Below are 20,376 nucleotides of genomic sequence, written 5' to 3'. Positions count from 1 at the left end.
TTATCTTTAATTACTCTGCAGTTGCATTTAGTTCCTTAGCAGTCACCTTTAGGTACCCTGTAGTTACCTTTATTTACTCTGCAGTCAGCTTCAGTTACACTGCAGTTATCTTTTGTTAATTTTTAGTTACCTTTAGTTACTCAGCAGTTAACCTTCAGTTACACAGTAATCTGTAGTTATCTTTAATTACTCTGCAGTTACATTTAGTTCCTTAGCAGTCACCTTTAGGTATCCTGCAGTTACCCTGTAGTTACTTTTATTTAAACTGCAGTCACCTTTAGTTACTCAGTAATCTGTAGTTACCCGTGTTTTGTCTGTTTCTCCAGGTGTCCAGACAAACCTCGACCTTCTCGTCAGACAACAGATGTGAATGTGGCCCAGTTGCCGTGGCAACATATCCCCCCCCCCCGCCCCAGCGCTAGTCACATGACATCATGAAACTTTTTTTCTACCGTTTACACACAAGCCGTGTTTTTCTGAGATGTTTTCAGTGAAGTGCTTCAAATCAGTGTTGAATAAAAACATTTACAGACTGAGTTCTGAAACGTTTAATATCCGTCATCAAAAAGTTTTTGATTTGATGTTTGAAGCTGAGCGCCCCCTGCTGGTCAGGACAAAGCTCTACCAAAACGTTTGATATTTACATTTGTCAGAACCACAGACCCTGGTTGATTATTTCCTGGAGAGCAGTGGTGGAGAAAGTACTCAAGCACTGTATTTAAGTAAAAGTACAAATAAACAGACAAAAATGTACTCTAGTAAAAGTAGAAGTACCACATTAACGTTTTTACTTTAGTAAAAGTAAATAAGTACTTGCTTTTAAAAGTACTTAAAAGTATTAAAAGTAAAAGCACTTGCTGAATGTATTACCTAATGCAATGGTCTACAATATCATTAAATGTGCCTACTGTATGTATATTTTCTGTAATACATTAATAGTGTTGAGCCATTTTAGTGAACAATGTTGCAGATAATACAGTTTTTATTGTGTTTACTCTGTGACACAGTTCACACTTGGACTTGTGATTCTGTGCATCAGAATTTCAGGGATGACATGCAGAGTTTATTAACCTTTATTTAACCAGGCAAATCCCACTGATATCACAGATCTCTTTTGCAAGGGAGGCCAGGGCCTGAAGGCAACCTAACACATTCAATGCCATTAAGCAAAGTAAGAAAGAGGAATGATTATACCTTTGAAAGTTTTTATTTAACACAAAGCAAAACCAATGTGTCATTTTAACTGCAGTAAATACATTTAGGTAAACCCAACAATTCTCAGTCAGGTCATCTGGACAATTTCTTTTTTTGCTGAAACGTTTCACCTTCCATCCGGAAGGCTTCATCAGTCAAGGAAACACACAACACATAACTGATTCTTGCCCCAACAACTTACTCCAAAGTGGAACAAACCAGTTATGTTGGTGCTAAGATGGTCTCTTTGACATGCCTCCTCCTCTTGTGCCGGCCCTCTTCCTCTTCAACAGTCATGTCAAATTGGTTCAAAACCAAAAAGGTCCATGCTCAATAATCCATTTAAGTAAAAGTTGTCGACCTGAACAAAGGGGCATTAGACAGACCTAACAAAGGAGTAGGCACTGATCATTTCAACTGCAGTTTGGCATCAACTCTAGTTAAAATAATATTTTAACTTCCCGACGCCATTTTCAAAACTTGGACCCGAGTGTCGAGACATTTGGAGACATCTCTTGTCCTAACATTCCATGAACTGACACATTTTAATATTACAGCAAGAATTTCTTGTTCAAGTTCAGAAGAAGTTGATGTTCAACTTTTTTTTGTCTTGTCTGAGAGACAGAATCTGTCCTGCTGTACTGAACAGTCTTTCAATAAGGCCATGGGCGGCGTGTATCTTCTGGCTGACTCTCCGTGGTGGGTGTATTAGCCATTTTGGTGTGTATTAGCTGTGCTGTGGGTGCACCCAGCTCAATGACGTATATACTAGAATATAGGTTGTTGGCCCAGCTCTTCTTGAAGGCGGGTCTAACGTTACCTGCCCACTTTGCAGCGCTTCAATGGACCAGTTCCCCTCTCACCACTGGTTACTTTCAATTAACAAACAAATCAAAAATACGCAACGTGATAGTAACTTGTAACACAACACATTATAGAAATGTAGTGTAGTAGAAAGTACAAACAATGTAAAATGTAGTGGAGTAAAAGTCGAAAGTACCCACGTTTAACTCTATTTAAGTAAAGTACAGCTATGAAAAATGCACTTAAGTACAGTACATCCCACCACTGCTGGAGAGTGGACTCTTTCAATGACTGATGCTTTAATTGACATCTTTTATAAAGTTCTTCTAAATTAGCTGTTATGTTTTCTCATATTTCTGCAGAATACTCTAACAGAGTAAAGTTTATAAAGTCCTTTCCTGTTCAAATGTTAAGATTTCAAGAGAAAACTCTGGCGTGTGTCTGGAAAATGAAGCAACAAAGACTAAAACAAACTTTTATAATGGATTGTTTAATGTCTTTATATAAATATTTATTTCACTGCTATGGATAATAATTTACTCATGTTGCAGAAAATTTGTGACGAGAACTGAAACAAGCTTGTGCTGTAAGAGTTAATTAAATATAAAATTTCATTTTCATGTTTTAAACATTTTCCAAGTTCATAATTTAAATTTACAGCTGACAAAATTCACAAATTAAAAAACATTTCAGACTAAAAAATATTAAATTTAAGTTCAGCCCAAATCTTGCAAGAAACGATCCAACAAAGCAGCTGGTGCATGATGGGAGTTGTAGTTTCATTAGAAATTCATTCAGGGACTTTCAAACTGAAAAACCTGCTCTGATGTGAAGCGAAACCTCTTCAGCTACAATATAAAAGTCAAATGTTGTTTTAACAAAAAGTTGTTATGGATTTACTTTTTATGGTTTATGGAGCTGCATCTGGACCGGACTTGAAAAGAATCTAGAAAGATGAAGTTTTAGGTCTTTATTAGAAACAAACAACAGTTCAGTTTGCCTCAGAACACCAGAGTAAACTCCTCCAACCCCGAACTGTTTCAAGTTTAAAGCTCCTCGTTGAAAAGTCTGACATCAGACAGAAAACGTGACCGACCCACGTCGGGCCGGCTGCAGAGTACGGACCGATCCGACGTAGAAGCTGGAGAAGACGTTTAAATCTCAGTCGGATGAATAGTCAGGGACACAGCCGGGCCATGGTACCTCAGTCCTACCTGACGTTGGTCACCTGGTTTTAGTTGAAGCACAAACCGACCTTGGATAGGAGGGAACTGTGGGTCTGGTTCTTCGGGCTGGTCTTCATGACTCTGCAGCGAGGAGCTTTCAAAAGGACTCCAACATGTCCACAGCTTCGGCAAGAACCATCTGCTGAGATGGTCTGTTTCCTCCTTACAGCAGCTGAGGGGTCAGAACCAAGTCCAAAACACGAGCTCCTCCATGTGATGAATCAGAGGTCTTCTGCTCACTGAATCACATCTGGTTCTGGTAAAGATAAAGAGTTCCTGAAGCTTTAGCAGTCGGACTCTGTTTAATTAGAACTGTGCTCGGCCCGCTGGGTTTCCACACTGCGGGACGGGTCGTTCAGGCGCTGGGCTGCTGGCAGTGTACACAGCTCCGCAGCAGCCTCAGTCTGTGGGTCTGGACCTGCACTGTGCAGCGGGTCAGGCCATATGTGTGCAGCAGCAGGTGGCGGGCCTTGGCCTGGACGTCCTCCCAGTTCTGAGCAGCAGAGGGCGCTATAGCACAAAACATTAAAACAAATATTTTAATTAATACGTGGAGTCATTCAAGCTTCATTTATACAAGTTAGTCGCACTGAGTCACGAGGACTCATTTAAAACAGAAAGCTGTTTTAAACAAAGAACACAGATGAGGTACAGACAACAATAGACAATCATAAAAAGCATATAAATGAAAAGCAAGTAGTGATAGAAAACTAAATAAAAACAAGCTACATTATGAAATAGGGTAAAACACTGAAAAAAAGGAACATGTCTGCATTGGTTTTTGCCAAGAACTTAACAATTGTTTAAAATCCCTTAGAGAGGTCAAGGTCAAGAGCTTCAGACCTTTTTGCAAGATATTCAAGAGCGGAGTAGGAGAAGGCCTTTTCACCGAGTTGAGTCTGCACTGAGGAGACTGCACGTAAATATGTCCTGAGAGCGCACGCTGTAGCTGCACTCACGCAGAGACATGTAGGAGGAGATGTATGAAGGCAACAGACCAAGGAGTGATTTAAAGAAGAAAATGTAGCAGTGAGAGAGTCTGTGTGAAGTTAATGATGACCAGTTAACCAGTGAATACAGGGTGCAGTGGTGGGTACGGTAGTTACAGCCAGTTATGAATCTTAGTGCACCATGATAGACAGCATCCAACATCTGCAGGGTGCTTGTAGGAGCGTTCATGTAAATAATGTCACCGTAGTCAATGGAGGGAAGGAAAGTCAAAGTTACAAGAAGTTTCCTAGCATTCAGAGTTAGACAGGATCTATTTCTGAAAAAAAAGAAACCCAGTTTAACTTTCAGTTTCCTTACTAGGTTTTTGACACGAGGCTTAAAAGAGATGCGGGTTGACCAAGATACCCAAGTATTTGTAAGAATCAACAAACAAAATAGGAACACAGTTCGTAAATAAAACAGAAGGAAGAACTGCCGGGACCGACTTCCTGTTTGAAAACAACATCCCTTTGGTTTTATCAACATTTAGCACCAGTTTGAGATGGAACAAATCTGACTGGGTGATGTTGAATGCAGACTGTAAAAGCTGGAAAACTTTAGCAACTATTTTAGCTCGACAATAAACAACTGTCAGAAGTCAAGAGTCAGAAAGTTCTGGATGAAAACCAGGACCCGTTTTGATCTTTCTGACCCACACTCTGCAGCCTTAACATATAAAGTCAAAACATGAGACCAGAATCAGCTCTGGACTAAATACAGATATTTGCCTTTCAGACTGATGAAGACGTGTGAAAATATTCATCTTTAATTTCACAACATGTCATCGTTTTATAAAAAACATAAAGTTATCCTGACTTATTAAACAAAATATTGTTTGCCTGTGGTTCTGTTCTTCGTGCTGTTCTGAATTCTTCTGCAGTCTTTAGTCTGGTTTAGCTTCAGCTCTTTCAGGACACAGACGCTGTGAGTTTTAACTTTTAACAAATAGTTTATGTAGAAATACTTTAAAATCTCTATTTCTGCAAAAACATTCGGTCTCTGTCTCTGTTAGCTTTAGCTGCTTTAAGCTTCTGTTCTGGCTTTTTTTTTTTTTAACTTGTGAACCAATTTAGCTTCTTTTAGCTGTAACAGCTGTCAGCTCCTTCAGCTAGTTTCAGCAGCTGTTCAGAGTTTGTCCTCACCAAACAAAGTTCAAGTTAATCTATAATCCTGAGCCCAGAGCTGCCGTCAGATTCAGACCAGGTCCAGGTCTGGGTTCTGACCCCCCCCCCCCCCCCACCCCCCTCATTCAAACTGCAGCTTTACTAAAGATATAAATATCTTTCATAAGGCAGAATAAACCAAGCAGAACCGGTTGTTTTGCTTTCTGCCAACAGAACCGGTTGTGATCTCAGGTGATTTAACAGCAGCTTTGTTTGTAACCCATGTGAGATGACACAGAGATGGTAGATTAACAGTTATTTTGGACCTTTAGAGTGAATTCATTAACAGTTCTGATGAATGTTGGTGTTCTTGTTCCTCTCAGCTCCTCCATGTTCTGCAGCACCATCAGGTCTGATCCGAGCCAAACCAACTGGTCCAGGTCCAAAAGTGTGGAAGAGTGAGATGACAACTCCCTCTGTTAGAGAACCCAAATAATTTACTGTAAAACCATCAGGACACTCCTAATGTTCACTTCATCTGGACTTATGAGCAGAAGGACCAAACCCAGAGGGTTCTGGTCCCTGACCTGTGGAACTTCCTGACTTTAAATGTTGATTTGTTCAGGTTGTTGAATATTATATTGTTATTTTTTTCTGACTTCAACTTGTCTTTTAATGAAACTTTTTATAGATTTATGTCCTTCTTTTAAACTTTGGCTTTATTCGATAATGTTTGACGTTTGTTTTCTTGTTGAATTATTGGTCCTCTTGGACTTTGATCCTCTGTGGTTGTTTTGAAATGTTCAACAGAAATAAACTCTACGCCAAATTACAGAAACACTAATCGGGTCTCTCCTCACATGGAGAAACGTTTCTACAAACAGAAGTTCTACTTTACCTTCAGATACTTCTGCAAATGCCAGCGCAGCTAAGGCCCCGCCCTCTGAATGTGGAAGCGCCACTAAAGCCCCGCCCACAGGAACACCATTTTTACAAATCTATATTTGTTTATTTCTAAATATATTCTCGTAATCTTGCTGGAGCTGAGGAGCTGGTGTCTGCAGCGGGTAAGAAGTCATCCCTGGGGTCAAAGGTCATCTTACAGGTGGGTCTATGACATGGTGTCTGCAGCGGGTAAGAAGTCATCCCTGGGGTCAAAGGTCAGCTTACAGGTGGGTCTATGACATCATCATTTGGGTAAATCCCGTAAGAACACCTTGTTGAAAGAAATACATTTCAGATGTTCCTAGAAGCCGTTTCTGTGTGAGTTTTCAGTAAATGCTGTTCTTGTGTGGCTGCAGCCTAAAACTCAGGTAAGAATAAAAATGAGGCAATTCCAGAGAGGACGTCGAGACAAACGTTGGTTCAACAGTCCAATCAGAAAGGAGCTGCAGCAGCGAATCGTCCCGAGCTCCTTCCTGAGGTACTCACCAAGCTGCAGATGCACCAGCGCTGCCGTCTTATCAGCCGTCAGCGCCCACACGTTCAGCTCGTCCACTGACCGGACGTCCTCCAGCTTCAGGAGGTCCTCTTTGATCCGCTGGACGTCCAGGTGTCTGGGAACACCTACGGGAGCAGAGGGACAAACACACTGAGCTCTGAGCAGAACTTTAGGGCCGTCCCACAGTGATGTGTAGCATCAGTGCATGGTGACGTGCTGCAGGTATGCAACAGGTGAGTTAAACCCAGCCGTGTATGTGTGCACAACTTGTTTCAAACCTGAGCGCCTTGACTCGTGCAGAGTGTTAGTGTCACGCTGAACTTGTGCAGCATGTTGGAGCATGCTGCAATGATAAACAGGACAAAGGGAATCTGTCTACTTAACATGGGTGAACTTGTGCATGACTCACCTGTTGCAAACAACTTATCAGCAACATGTCGGCATTCGCTGATCATTTTGTGCATGTACATGTGGGCTGGCGTGGCCATATCTGTGATCGTAGATCAGAGTGCTGCCAACTTACAGCAGCGTGTTTGTGTTGCGTTGTACTGTGTTTTTCGTTCGCTGATGCTACACGTCACTGTGGGACAGCTGCCCTCGTCACAAACTGCTCCAACACACTGAGCACGACTTACACTCACGTCCATCGCAAAACAAGTCAATGAGACATTTGTCAGCTCGGCATGTTTACGTCTAAAAACGGTTCCAGTCGATTCATTTTAGTCCAGCTTCAGCGTCAGACAAGAGTTCACACACATCGACATTCGTTCTCTAAAATGTTAGTGACAGGGCCTTTAGGAGGAAACCTGGACGTACCTTCCAGCACGATGACTGTAGTGTCTCTTATGATGCGGACTGTAGTGAACAGAACCAGAACAGAGAAGATGTAGGTGCAGATGGGATCTGCCAACTTCAGCTCCGGCTGTGAAGTCAAGACAGATCCGTTACTGAAGTGTTTCATGTTTGTAGAGCCAGCAAACCATTTTACTTATATTCTTTCATTCAAAGGGATTATACTTTTTTTTTTTTTTTTCCATAGTTGATCGTTTATTTAAGTACATGTATCATAGTACAGTTCGCTCTCAGTATGTTTCTAAATATAATCAAGTTGAGCTCATCCAGACAGACACCTTGTTGTTGTTAAAACACTGTAGTTTACACGGTGTGTAATTTATATATTTATGATCAATTACAAAGACCTGAAACTGACTCTGAGAACTTCCTGAGTTTAAGGTAAAAATTTAAGTTACACCGAGACACACATCACTGTTATAATCTGGGACATAAACATTTGTCTTTTAATGTTTTTATTTATTTAGATAAACTAAAGCAGCAGAGACAGCCTGTCTCTCTCTCCCTCTCTTTAACACGGAGTTGTGTCACGTGCGCAGGTTGCACATGTCTGAATGACAACGATGCTCCAAACAAATTAATGTTCAATACAAAGTTGCAGCGAATGGGTCACGTGTGAACATGTTTAATAATTTCTTACGTCATCACCTTCATGAAGGGGAGGGCGGTTCTGTTAGGGTGTCCTCCTTGAAAACACTCCAGAAAACTGATGGGTGCTCTCCCCTGCAGTCTATCTTTGAGTCAATCACCTGCCGTGTACCAGACCCCACCCCAATCTGACTGGGTCAAACTGTGGCTCTGGTTCTGTTTACTGGTTTAAAGCAACCTCGGTTTAATCCCTGGATCATCTTTGGACTGGACTTGTTTTTAACACGACCACAACAAAAAACACGTTTTCATTTTTACAGACAATAAAAATGACAGACGGAAAACTTTAATCCACATTTGAGGTTGTTCTGGTTGTCCAAGAAGAAAACAGTCGCCTCAGTCAACCAGAACCTGCTTTAATGTCGACCTCTGCCATCGATGATTAGGTTCTGAGATGAGCTCGGTTCTGGAGTACCTTGAAGCGGACGATGTAAGCAGCTATGAGCACCCCGACGCTCTGAAGAAGATCTCCTAAAGCGTGGATGAAGGCTGCTCTCACAGCCAGGCTGCCGTGCGGCCCCTGATGACCCGACCCAGCAGAACCTGCAGGCGCCGCAGTGCCGTGGGAGTGACCGTGTCCGTGTGAGTGGAGGTGACCACCTTGGTTTAATAAGAAACCCATTCTGAAGAAGAAGAACAGAGATTTAGTTCAAACATTAAAATGATTGAGTTTTCAGAACCTGCAGCTGGACTTTGGACTGAACTCTTTTGTCCGACTCACATGAGGTTGACGGCTACGCCCACGGCCGCAGTGATGAGCATGATGTCTCCATCGATGTCAAAGTCCTGGTGGACGGTCCTCTGGACCGCCTCGTACAGCAAGATGGCCGTCAGGATGTAGATGAGCAGCACGCTGAGGACGGCCGACACCACTTCTGCAACGCCACATTCAGCCGTCAGAGAGGGTCAAAGTTAAGTCAGGTCCTCTGGACGGTTTCTTTTTGTTGAAACGTTTCGTCTTTTATCCAAAAGACTTCATCAGTCCAAAGCGCACATTCACATTGTGGGTCCACCAGTTGACCCAGTCAACTGGTGAACCAGAGGACCTGACTTAACTTGGTTGGATTTTTCTACCTGGATTATCGATCATGAATCAGGATAACCCAAAGTAAAGGTCTGTGGTTCTGAAGACCAGGGAAATTCATCTGATCTTGTGAAACATTTTACTGTAAAAAACAAACTGGACCCTGTAGACCGAAGCTCAGTCCGTTACCGACAGGTCCAAATGTAACACGGGTCAAAGTCTAAAGCCCGTTGGAGGTCCAGCTTGTTTTAGAGGCTGACGCTCTCAAATGACCGTCTTCAGATTGGTTTCTCCAGAACCATTCCATGACTGTTCAGAGTGCACTGCTGTCTGATGCAGGTAAGTTATTGATTACTCATAAGTAATAAGCATATAAACAGTTGAGAATGGCTTGAATAAAGTCCGTGAAATGTTTCATAACAACATAATAAAGTGATTCAAGCGTTTTACAGACTGTCAGGGTGTTTAAAAATCTTATATAAAGTTTAAGATGTGAATAAATCCTGAACGACAAGTCAGCAGAGCTAACGACCTTTGATCATTTCCACACGGCTGATTTTTTTATTTTATAAGCTTTGGAACATGTGAACACTGAAAACAAGTATAATAAGGAGTTACTGAAGGGGTTTTATAAACAACGATACACGACGAGTTAATAATTATTCAGACAGTGAATTATTTTCAGTTGCTGAAGCGATGTGTCTCTGATCCGCCTTCAGGTGGAAAAACACTTATCTCAAAGTGATGAACCTGCAGAAAAAAATCTGCTGCTACAAACAATAGACAGGATGCTGCTGCAGACTGTGTGTGAGTGCGTGTGTGTGTGTGTCTCACCGAGGCGATGCAGGCCGAAGGTGAACCTTTTGGTTGGAGGTTTAGTGGAGAGCCAGAGGGCGAGCAGAGAAAACAAGATCCCCACCACGTCTGTTAACATGTGAACAGCATCCGTCATGATGGCTAAACTGTTGGACACGTAACCACCTGAAGGACAAACATGAGATTTAAACACGTTGAAGTCTCCACCGGAAACCACACTGACACGAACATGAGACGAGACAGTTACAGATCTCACACATTAGACTAGGTGTGCCTAAAGTTCAAACAAACTGTTCATAAGAATAAACCTTCAGCTCATTCAGAGATTTTCTGACTTTTAACTTTTATACTAAAGTTTTCCTACATTAACATATTTATTAATTCTTTTCACAAACTTGTTTTCTTAAAATCTGCTTCAGCTGTTTGTTGCTTCACCCGCTGCTTTCAGCTTTGTGCTTAAGTTTGACTTCAGTAAATTTCAGCTCTTTTGGCGGCACGGTGGCGCAGTTGGTAGAGCTGCTGCCTCTCAGCGAGAACGCTATTGAATCAAATCCCGGCTGAGAGCCTTTCTGGGTGGAGTGTGCATGTTCTCTCCGTGCATGCGTGGGTTTTCTGCAGGTACTCTGGTTTCCTCCCACAGACCAAAAACGTGCATGTTAGGCTAAATTGTCTTTAGGTGTGAGTGAGAGAGTGAATAGTTGGTTGTCTCATTTGTCTCTATGTGTCCCTGTGATGGACTGGAGACATGTCCAGGGTGTCCCTGCCTCTGGACATGGACACAGTGCCCCGTCCCCCAACCCATAAAGAAGTTGGTTCAGTTCTGTGTTCCGAATGTACCGTCACATTAAATACTTTTTCTCAGGGTGTGACATGAACAGATAATACAAAAATAAATGTATAGAACAGATATAGTTCTGTTTTTATCGTTTATTTAAATAAAATCTAAATAAAGAGCTTTTAAAGCAGCAATATTGAAGTGCAGTGATAATTTTTACTAAAACAACTAAACATTTAACTCGCTGGTTAATTTCTCTCGTTTTATTTATAATAATAACCATAAAGCCGCTGTAGTCGTGAGCTCTTCCAATGCTCTGAGCTGGTAAGGTTTTTCATGCCCACCATACAGGGGAACCCGCCCACCTGCAGAAAGTACTGGAAACACTGGAAAAGCTTTTCAGAATCATTACCACAAAGGCTAGAAAGACCCAGTCTGTGTCCAGCTGAGACTTTACGTGGGTCCGGATCTGGATCGGTCTGCTTTTTGTAGACGATAAAATAAATTAAATGAGAAAAAAAAAGAGAAAGCTTCAACAGAAACTGATTCTCTTTGTTTTAGTCAGAAATACAGATCTGCAGAGACATCTGGTTGGAGGTCAGATGAAAACAAACATGCAGCGCAGGAAAATAAAACAATTTCTGAACTGTAATAAACTCTAAAAACATTACATCAACAAAACAGAACAGGATGGGTTCAGAAAGGATCACATCAGAGTGCTGGACAATAAATACGGTCATGATCTCAAACAGGAAGTCAAACAAAGCCGATATGAAACAGATAACATTTAATCATGTTTACTTTGTTCTTAGGAAGCAGTTTCAGACTCTTCAAGGTTTAACTTTAGAGAAGGAAGCCTTGGTCTGAACGTTTCAGATGATTAAAGAAACAACTAAATGTTTACAAAAATACAGTGTGATGCTGAAAGTTGTTGACAAGGCTGAATGCTAGCTAAAAGCTAAGGGTAGCAAAAACCTAGTTAAAAGTAGCAAAACTGTAGCTTAAAGCTAAAAGTGGCCTAATAAGACAGACAGAGGCTGAAACCTTCTTCAACGAGAACAAAGTTTAAAAAAAGAAATCAGAAGATATTTTAATAAATAGTTTAATATTTTAAAAAGTATAAGTTTCAAAAACTAAAAGTTTAAAATCTCCTGAATGAGCTGGACATTTTGATGTATGAATAATTAAAATTGCCGTATGCAGGAGGAAAACATAAGAAAACAAAAACAGGAAAAGGACCTCGTGATGCCGACTCAGCGCTCAGATGGACGCTGACTCAGCGCTCAGATCATGAAGTTGTGTCTTCAGTGGATTTGTCGGTTCAGAGCAGAGGTAAACAGATGTTTGACCATCACGTTAGTCACTGTTTAACCAGCTGCATTTAAATATTTGAGGAGTGCGAGGCCAGCTGTTAATCAAACCGCTTCTTTCAGCTGGCTCAGTCAAATCTGACAGATAAACACAGCACTGGTTGCTTTGGTCCCAAAAAGCTGATTAACTATAATTAATGGGGGGGGGGGGGGGTATTGAAAATGACTCTTAGCTACTACCATACTAAATCTTAGCTCAACATCTGTAAAATTCACTGAGTTAGAGACGTTTGTGTTGGCTAAATAAGAATGGCTGTGACAGCTATTTTAAATTGTGTTAACATTTCATTAAAACCCTTTCAGAGGCTCATGAGATATTTTGCTGACAGACACACAAAGAATTAAAGCTAAACTTTAAACAAAGCCCTTGCCCAATCTATAGCTTTCAGAATACGTGCTGAAGATGATGCTTGGTTACTAACACTTCAAGTTTAAGCACATTATCTGTAAAACTGACATAGTTTAGGCCATTTGTGTGTTGTTTTAAGATGGTTTGACTGTGGCGGACATGTTGAATTGGGTTGTCTCCACTTGTTTCCTGGAAGTTTTATTAAAATCCATCCAGTGGTTCATGAGATATTTTGCTAACAGACCTGAAAAGTTTGTAAGGTTTGTAGTGTAAATACATGAATTTCTGTTGAAAACCAGAGTTTTTCAAGAGAAACAGGAGTTCATAAACTCACCTATGATCTCTCCTATCATGAACAAGAAGTAGAGCAGAGCTGCGAGGACCAGCCTCTTCATCACCCGGCGGTGCCGGACCCGCTCCCTCCTCCGGCTGCAGGACTCACAGGGGTCCATGTTGGTCCCGGGTACACCGATGGATGGGTCCAACAAGGAGTCATCGTCCTCCTCCTCAGCAGATACCAGCACCGTGTTGACCGGCGCTCCGTTGGATGGAGCCCCAGCCGAGTAGTCCGACATCTCCCCGGAGACCACCACCTGCAGCCGGTTGAACCTCGGGGTGTCATCGTCATCCAGCTCTGACGATAAGTCGAAGGGGGCGGTGTCGCTCAGGTCCCAGTCGGTCCGCTCCCTTCTGAAAGCGGACCGAACCTTTCCAAACAGCTTCCCGCCCGACATCTTTAATATTTCTGATCAGGATCTCCAGGTGATCATTCTCGAAGTTGGCGTGATGTCATCCGTCATTTTTGGTAGGGGGTAAAGCCTGCTGTGTTGTGAAAAACTGACAGACAAGAGAAGTAGATTATTTAGTTTTTACCTCATATATTCCTTCCGGTACGTGCAGGAATGTTGTCAGGATATGAACACCGGATAAACTCCTGGCGGATACGACTAAATGACCCGATGGTGTCGCCTGAGTTGAACTACAAAGATGTTACACCTAAACCAAAGAGTCCACGTTAGAATTATTTTAATAACTTACAGTTGTAAAGGTTCTCATTAAATGTTAATATTCAATATATTCAGTGTTAACTGACAAAACGAAGACCATCAATTCACACTATTTTGAACACTCACACAGTCAAATTTATGTAACAGCACTTATTAAACAGTTTCAGATAAACATAAAATAACAAGTAAAATATATATAAGTATATAAATGGCTTTCAAGAATCTAATAACAGAGAATAAAATCTAGTACCATTATATCAAACCCAACATTTTTCAGTCAGGTCATCTGGACAGTTTCTTTTTTTTGTGCTGAAACGTTTCGCCTTCGATCCGACGATGAAGGCTTCCGGATCGAAGGCGAAACATTTCAGCTCAAAAAAAAGAAACTGTCCAGATGACCTGACTGAAAAATGTTGGATTGTATACCTGGATTATTGAGCACGGACTTTGTTGTCATTATATCAAATGTTTTGATCCTGTTTTCATCACTCTGTATTTCAATCAGTTTTGTATAATTCAGGTTTATATTCACTCAAGGCAGTGGACAAGTACAGATCTCTACACAATCATTTAATTTATACTTAAAAATGCTGGTGATTAAAACAGATGTAAAGTGGTACGTGGTAAAGTGTTCCTACAGCAGCTCTCCATGTTTTCTTCTCGTTCTTACAGATAGAAACATTAAATATTTTCTGTTTGGGTGCTTCTTTGTCAACTTTCCTCCAAACCAACATGTCAGCATCCTTGCTGGTGAACATTCTCAGTCATCCAGGCCGTGATAAATCTAAAAAAAAAAAAGGGGGTTAAAAAAACCCGAAACAACTGGACTTGCACCTCCAGATGTTGCTCGCCAAATGTCACCAAGATCTCATGTGAAATTTCAATACAAAGGCCGCTGCAAATTTGGACATTTTCCATTGAATTTTCCCTAAGTTGCTGTTTATTGTTTGTTCTTCAGGATGTTGCAGAAACTGGACTTATAGTACAGTTGTTGTTTTTTTCAACCATACTGTTTAGGATGTCAGCCTTTTTGAGCTCACGTGACCAGCCGTGCCCGGCTGTCCGACCTGGAGAATGTTTACAGAGAAGCTGCCTTCTGCAGTCCGGATGATTCCGACAAACAGAAAGTGATCAAAACACACAGAGACAACATCAGCTCAGCAGTTTCAGAACCGGGTCTCCGGTCGGTACCCTGTTGGGACTCCACACGAAACAAAAACTTTGACAACGGTTTGGCTAAAACAGTAACAGGTTAGCTAGCAGCTCGTCGATTCAGGCAAACATTCTGCTTTTAGCGCCATATTTGATTAAACCAAATAAAACTGACTCACCCACAAATTTGTCTCCTCATTCCGCTGTCAAACTCAGAGCTGTCATGATAAAACTACACTAAACACGCTAACCTTAGATTCCGAATTGAACAAGACCGACTGGTTCAGTCCCATGAAGACGCATAAAGAACCAGGCTCCAAGACCGATCAGAAGGAACGAGCGCCCCCTGCAGGCTGGGTGGAGTATAACATTCATTTCAACGTCACTGAACGAGAAATAAAAAACAAATAAAGTAAAAAAAAAAACCTCAGGTACTTTGTTCCAGGTGTTGATTCACGAAGTTTTTACCTTTGTCTTCAACCTTCAAACCTTTACATTATCTACTTTTTTTATATTTATTTATTTGATGCCGAAAATGAGAAATACTGACACTGCGTGGCGTAAACGGTTTGTGCATCTTACGCGCTGACGTAATCACGTGACAATACACAGGTCACATGATGCAGACTCACGCGCTACACTAAATCTTAAAGAATCTTTTGTTGTTTTTGTTTTGTGTGTGTCGTTTTAAGTAGAGAGATAAGAGCTGCAGCTGGTGTCCACCGGGCGGGAAGTCAGAAAAAAAAGGACGGGTAAAGAGAAAGGTTCAGACTGCAGAGCTTTGGGATCATTCAGTGCTAAAATCAGCCCGGAAGTAGCTTCAGAAGCTAGCAGCTAACTCGACTGCAGCTACAAGAGGTTAGCCTGCAGCTCAGGTACAAGTGTCAGGTTCGGGCTGCTGTCCCTCACATAGAGGCAGAGGACATGGAGGATGAAGGACTTTCGTCCCAGAGCCAACTTCCAGGTTTGTGTCTGTGGGATTTTGGTGTTTGAGACCAGTTAGGTGGACTTGAAGTCCAGGGACGAATAAAGTCCACTATCTTTCAGTTTTCAGGATCTAATAAACCTGATCTGTTTTTTTTTTAAATCAGCTTCTTCTATGATCCAGATCTGACATGAAGTGAACAAAAACACAACAGGTTCCACCGAATCTTCATGTATTACACAGAAACTGGGTTCAGCCCTGACCCAACAGAACCTCCTTCAGCAGGAGGACCCTCAGTGGTTCTCTGTTGGATATCATCAGCCTTTCTTATGGTCCTGGAGGAGTTCTGGTGCATTCTTTTTTTCATCACTGAGGGTTCTGCTCAGCGCTCTGAATGTCCACCACAGTGTTTCAGTCAGGTTGCAGCTCTGGACTCTGACGGGACCATTGCAGTACCTTAGATCTGTCCCATCTGCCCCGTTCTGTTGTAGATCATCTGCTGTGTTTAGGGTCATGGTCCTGTTGGACCCAGTTTGGTACATTTGACTCCAGAACTCTTTGGTCTACAGAGGAGTTCCTGGTCCACTCAGTGACTGACAGGAGCCCAAACCATCAGTCCTCCACCACTGTGCTGACAGCTGGAGGAGCTGTACACTGCAGTGAATTCTGGGTAAATGTCTGTAGGCTGGACACAGTTTTCACGCCCTGCTTTAACAATTTGTTTCTGCTTAATAAAGAATGACTCGGTGGAACCTGATGAGTGTTTATGTTCACTTCAGGTTATTTTTGGATCCTTTAGAACCCGATAAAAACCCGATAAAGACCCTGAAAGTGAAGGAGGGTGGACTTTGTTTTATCCAAGATGTTCCTCCTCTTCATCACCCAGTGGTGTCTGATCCTCTGCCTCCTCATGGGGACCCGCTTCAGAGCGAGACTCGGCTTTCAGACAACGACCACAGTGCCACTTAGAGAGGAAACGAGCATTAACAGATCAGAACTTCTGTTTTTATTCTGTTGAGGAACAGATTTATCTCTGAATGGACAAATCATGTATCAGAACTTCTGGACCGCCCAGTTCTGCCTGATGCTGTTCAATTTTTATTTATTTTTTACTTTAAGGTGCAGAAAACATAATTTAAAACAGATTTTATCAGAAGAGCCTCTGAGTTTTTTTTTTTTACACAGCTCACTGTTTGGATTCTGCACTGAGACCTGTTGGTCGAAGGTTCTGAGCTTGTTTTTTTTTTTTTTTTTTTTTTTTATTCCACTCTCAGTGTTCACATCAGAGTGTCTTCCCTCAGAACGAAGAGCTGGATGGGTTTGTGTTTAAATTCAGTCCAGATCTGCTTCGTTCATTAAAACCATCTTTGTGCTTTCTGATCCAACAGGTCTGCAGAAGCAGGAGGTTCTGCAGAGCTCCACCTCGGATCAGAACCTGTGTGTGGATAAACTGACAGAAGGACTTTTGTCTCACTACTTACCAGACCTGAAGAACTCTAAACGAGCCCTCCAGGAGCTGACGTGAGTTCCTGGTTCTTCAGGATCTTTCACAGCTTCACGTCATGCTCAGTCTCTCTGAGGAGAACCTGTGGATCTGTGACGGGTTCTGGACTGAGTCCAGCAGCTGTGTTTGGTCTGAGGTTCTTGTGTTGGTTGGGGTTCTTTGTGAATTCTTTGTCCAACTCCGACATGTGTCCAGTTTCGTTACTTTTTTGTCTGCCTATACAGATCTCACTTGTAAATGAGTCTTCTAGGCTCACTGTGACTTATCTGTGTAAATAAAGGTTGATTGAATGAATGACATCATTATTGTCACTCCTCTTTCCTTTTGTCTCGCTCAGACAGAACCAGCTGATCCTCTTAGACACTCTGGACCAGGAAGTCACCAAGTTCAGGGAATGTAACTCCGTACTGGACCTCAACTCTCTGGTTTGTTCCAAATGATCCCATGTTGTTTCTGCTGCAGGAGCAGGAACCAGCACTGACCCGGTCTGTTCTCTTCAGTTCACAGAAGCCAAAGTTTATCAGAACAAACTGGTGACCATCAGGAAGGAGATGATCGTGCTGCACGAGAAGACAACGAAACTGAAGGTAGGAGGTCTGTCCATCAGAGGGAGCAGTACAGCTCTGGATCCAACCTGAAGGTCTGGTTCCTTTCAGAAACGAGCTCTGAAGCTGCAGCAGCAGAAGCAGAAGGAGGCGCTGGAGAAGGAGCAGCAGAAGGAGAAGGAGCTTGAGAGAGAGAGGCAGCTGACGGCCAGACCTGCCAAGAGATCCTGAATGTTTCCTCTGCAGAAGCTCGCTCTGCAGCTCAGGTCATTCATGATTTTTATTTATTTCTAACCGGAGACAGCTGAGACTTTTATCTGCTCATCTGCAGTCCACCAGAGTCCTCTGTGACTTTATCCACTGATTCTTTTGATCCACACACAGGATCTGGACAGAGGTGGCGCTCTGCAGAACCTCCTGCTGCAGATCTGTCAGACATCTGGATGTTTTCTATCTGACCTTTGACCTGGCAGCACTGCACAGTCTCACATTTTCTCCTCTTCATCTCACTTCTGGGTCAAATAAATAATTTTTATTTTTTACATTTTTTATCAAACTCACCAGCCTCCACAAACGGAACTTTTAAGATTTCTGTGGATGTTTCCTCACCTCGTCTTCGACTTCATCAGGAGCTTCTTGTGGAAAATCTGTCTCAAACGGTACCGGACTTCCTGGGTCAGTTTTGTCGAGCTTCAGATCAAAGTCTGCAGCGGCTTGAACAGAACAAACGGGGAAATGATGCGAGCGTTTGAATGTAATCATCTTTGAAATGGTTTCCAGTCAGATCGTGTTTGTCGAGAACAAACCAAAGACAGACTTCGTTAACAAATCTGGTTCCTCTTAGAGGAAGAGGAGGAGGATGAAGCAAAGACTGTTTACTCCTTCATGCAAACGCTTCTGATGCCTTTTACTGACGTGTTCCTGTCAGTGAGGAACGAGTGACGTTACGATACATTGATGCTGAAACGTGTCAAACTAATCGTCTGTTTGCTCTTCAAGAAGCTTCTTTGCAGCTGATGTTTCCAGCTGCTGCGTTTCTACAATTATCAATAAACCCAAAAGAAGAATTTCTTTTTATTTTAACTTGCGTTCTTTACAACGTGGAGACCTGGGGCCACTCCAAAAACAAGAACAGTAATTGGCATGGTTGGATATTTGAAGCACACATGAATCATTTTCAGCTCAGATTTGTTTAAATTTATGCTTCTTGTAAAATTCAAACCCAAAATTCTTAAAAATACATAATTTATTATCATAAAATAAATGTTCACAGATTGTTACGATCTGCAGGAGCTTTCAGGCAGCATCAAGGAGGAAGGAAGAAAGACAAATAAAACGTACAATTTGATATTTCAGCTGCATTACATGATGTCATTTAACAATAATTATAGATAAACTAATAAATATGAATAGGATTTTTTTTTTAATGTTTGTTTTCTCCTGGAAACTTAGTTAAAGTGTGGAAGCTCATTAATGCCTTTCTGAACAAAAATATAAATCCCAAGTCATAAAAACTAAATACAGTCTTAAAATAACTTCTTACCTTATTATAAAATACCATCTAATATTTCTGACCAAGACATAATAAAGTTTATAGAATTTATCATGTTAGTAGGTTAAAATCAGACTTTGAGGGTTTTTTTTATCTTCAAAGTGTCCAAAGTAAATTTCTTTAAAGTGGCAATAAAACGATGCCTTTTATAAATAATATTCCATGTTTGTTTTGTTTTATTTATTTTTGTCACACAAGTTGTTTATTTGGAGACCTTTCAGTCCTGTGGGTGCAGGGAGCCCTTTGGGCCATCAGGTGTCAGAACATCTATGTGTTGCAGCTCTACATGACGTCACCACTGCTTCTGTAAACCTCCAGGAGGTTCTGGTTCTTTTTCATCCCATAGATCAGACTGGACTTGAAGGGACTTCCTGTTCACCTACTGGGCCCAGTTTGTTTCTGATTTGGGTCAAATGTCTCTGTCCCAGAGAGCAGCAGGTTGTTGACAGACAGGACACATTCCTCTGAGACCCAATCGAACCAGCAGACTGCCACACCTCCCGTTTCACACACAACTCTAATTTTATACTCAAAAACCACCAACAACACCCTGTTGTCCCACCAGTCCTGGACTGAACCATAGTGGGACTTTAGAGGGGTCCAGACGCAGACTGAGGGGTCTTGCTTAAGCTAAGTGTTAGGTTGGAGATGATTTCTGTTTTTAGAAAGTCAACAGTCCTCCTGGTTCTCGTCCTCAGACCACAGAGACTCAGACAGGAAGCAGCAGCTGATGATGGTGAAGGCCTCCTGTCTCGGTAAACAGAGCGGTGGGAGGCTGGCTGTGGTCTGTCCCAGCCCCTCCCTGACGGCATCTGGTTTTGGGTCCAACTCTTTGAGACGTGTCTTATGTAACGTTTGTGACTCAACATTTGGACCAGAGACCAGATTTAAACTGAACCAAAACCGCTTTCCAAAATCCTGATTCTCCAGTCAAGTCCAGGAGGAGTTTTACTCTTTTACATGTTGACTTGTTTACATGTTTACTTGCATACAGAGCTGTGCTGTGTAAAATTCTTCACCCTGTTTCGTTCCAACAAACTTTAATTTTTTTTTTACTGGAGTTTTATGAGACGGAGCAAAAAAAAAGCTGCTCCTAAGT

At 41.9% G+C, this 20,376-nt stretch overlaps 2 protein-coding genes across 2 annotated transcripts; one reads left to right on the top strand and one right to left on the bottom strand.

The window, feature by feature from the left end:
• Positions 1-3,041: 3,041 nt before the first annotated feature.
• slc30a4 (solute carrier family 30 member 4) lies at positions 3,042-15,075 on the bottom strand. The gene is made up of 8 exons (XM_037697166.1): positions 14,931-15,075; positions 12,927-13,429; positions 10,117-10,263; positions 8,980-9,133; positions 8,674-8,881; positions 7,575-7,680; positions 6,749-6,883; positions 3,042-3,734 (listed from the first exon to the last, which is right to left on the bottom strand). Exons 2-8 carry the CDS (start codon positions 13,324-13,326, stop codon positions 3,580-3,582), a joined length of 1,305 nt encoding a protein of 434 aa, XP_037553094.1. The 5' UTR covers positions 13,327-13,429; positions 14,931-15,075; the 3' UTR covers positions 3,042-3,579.
• Positions 15,076-15,357: 282 nt separating this feature from the next.
• On the top strand, positions 15,358-18,301 carry bloc1s6 (biogenesis of lysosomal organelles complex-1, subunit 6, pallidin). Its single transcript, XM_037697156.1, has 6 exons — positions 15,358-15,715; positions 17,065-17,197; positions 17,518-17,605; positions 17,681-17,767; positions 17,837-17,991; positions 18,110-18,301. The coding sequence occupies exons 1-5, from the start codon at positions 15,676-15,678 to the stop codon at positions 17,954-17,956; spliced, it is 468 nt and encodes a 155-aa protein (XP_037553084.1). The 5' UTR covers positions 15,358-15,675; the 3' UTR covers positions 17,957-17,991; positions 18,110-18,301.
• Positions 18,302-20,376: the final 2,075 nt, after the last annotated feature.

Source organism: Nematolebias whitei, chromosome 2 (assembly GCF_014905685.2).
Source record: "Nematolebias whitei isolate Nwh7 chromosome 2, NemWhi1, whole genome shotgun sequence".
Lineage (NCBI taxonomy): Eukaryota > Metazoa > Chordata > Actinopteri > Cyprinodontiformes > Rivulidae > Nematolebias > Nematolebias whitei.
The sequence above is the reverse complement of the archived record's forward strand: the minus strand, read 5'-3'. Positions and strand labels throughout refer to the sequence as shown.

Excerpts from the sequence above, each read along its gene's own strand:
- slc30a4 (XM_037697166.1), bottom strand. The coding sequence starts at position 13,326 with ATGTCGGGCGGGAAGCTGTTTGGAAAGGTTCGGTCCGCTTTCAGAAGG. Across the intron at positions 7,681-8,673 it reads CTTACATCGTCCGCTTCAAG|CCGGAGCTGAAGTTGGCAGA; the intron begins GTACTCCAGAAC and ends TTGACTTCACAG. Across the intron at positions 3,735-6,748 it reads GCTGGTGCATCTGCAGCTTG|CGCCCTCTGCTGCTCAGAAC; the intron begins GTGAGTACCTCA and ends TTTGTGCTATAG.
- bloc1s6 (XM_037697156.1), top strand. The coding sequence starts at position 15,676 with ATGGAGGATGAAGGACTTTCGTCCCAGAGCCAACTTCCAG. Across the intron at positions 15,716-17,064 it reads GTCCCAGAGCCAACTTCCAG|GTCTGCAGAAGCAGGAGGTT; the intron begins GTTTGTGTCTGT and ends CTGATCCAACAG. Across the intron at positions 17,198-17,517 it reads CGAGCCCTCCAGGAGCTGAC|ACAGAACCAGCTGATCCTCT; the intron begins GTGAGTTCCTGG and ends TGTCTCGCTCAG.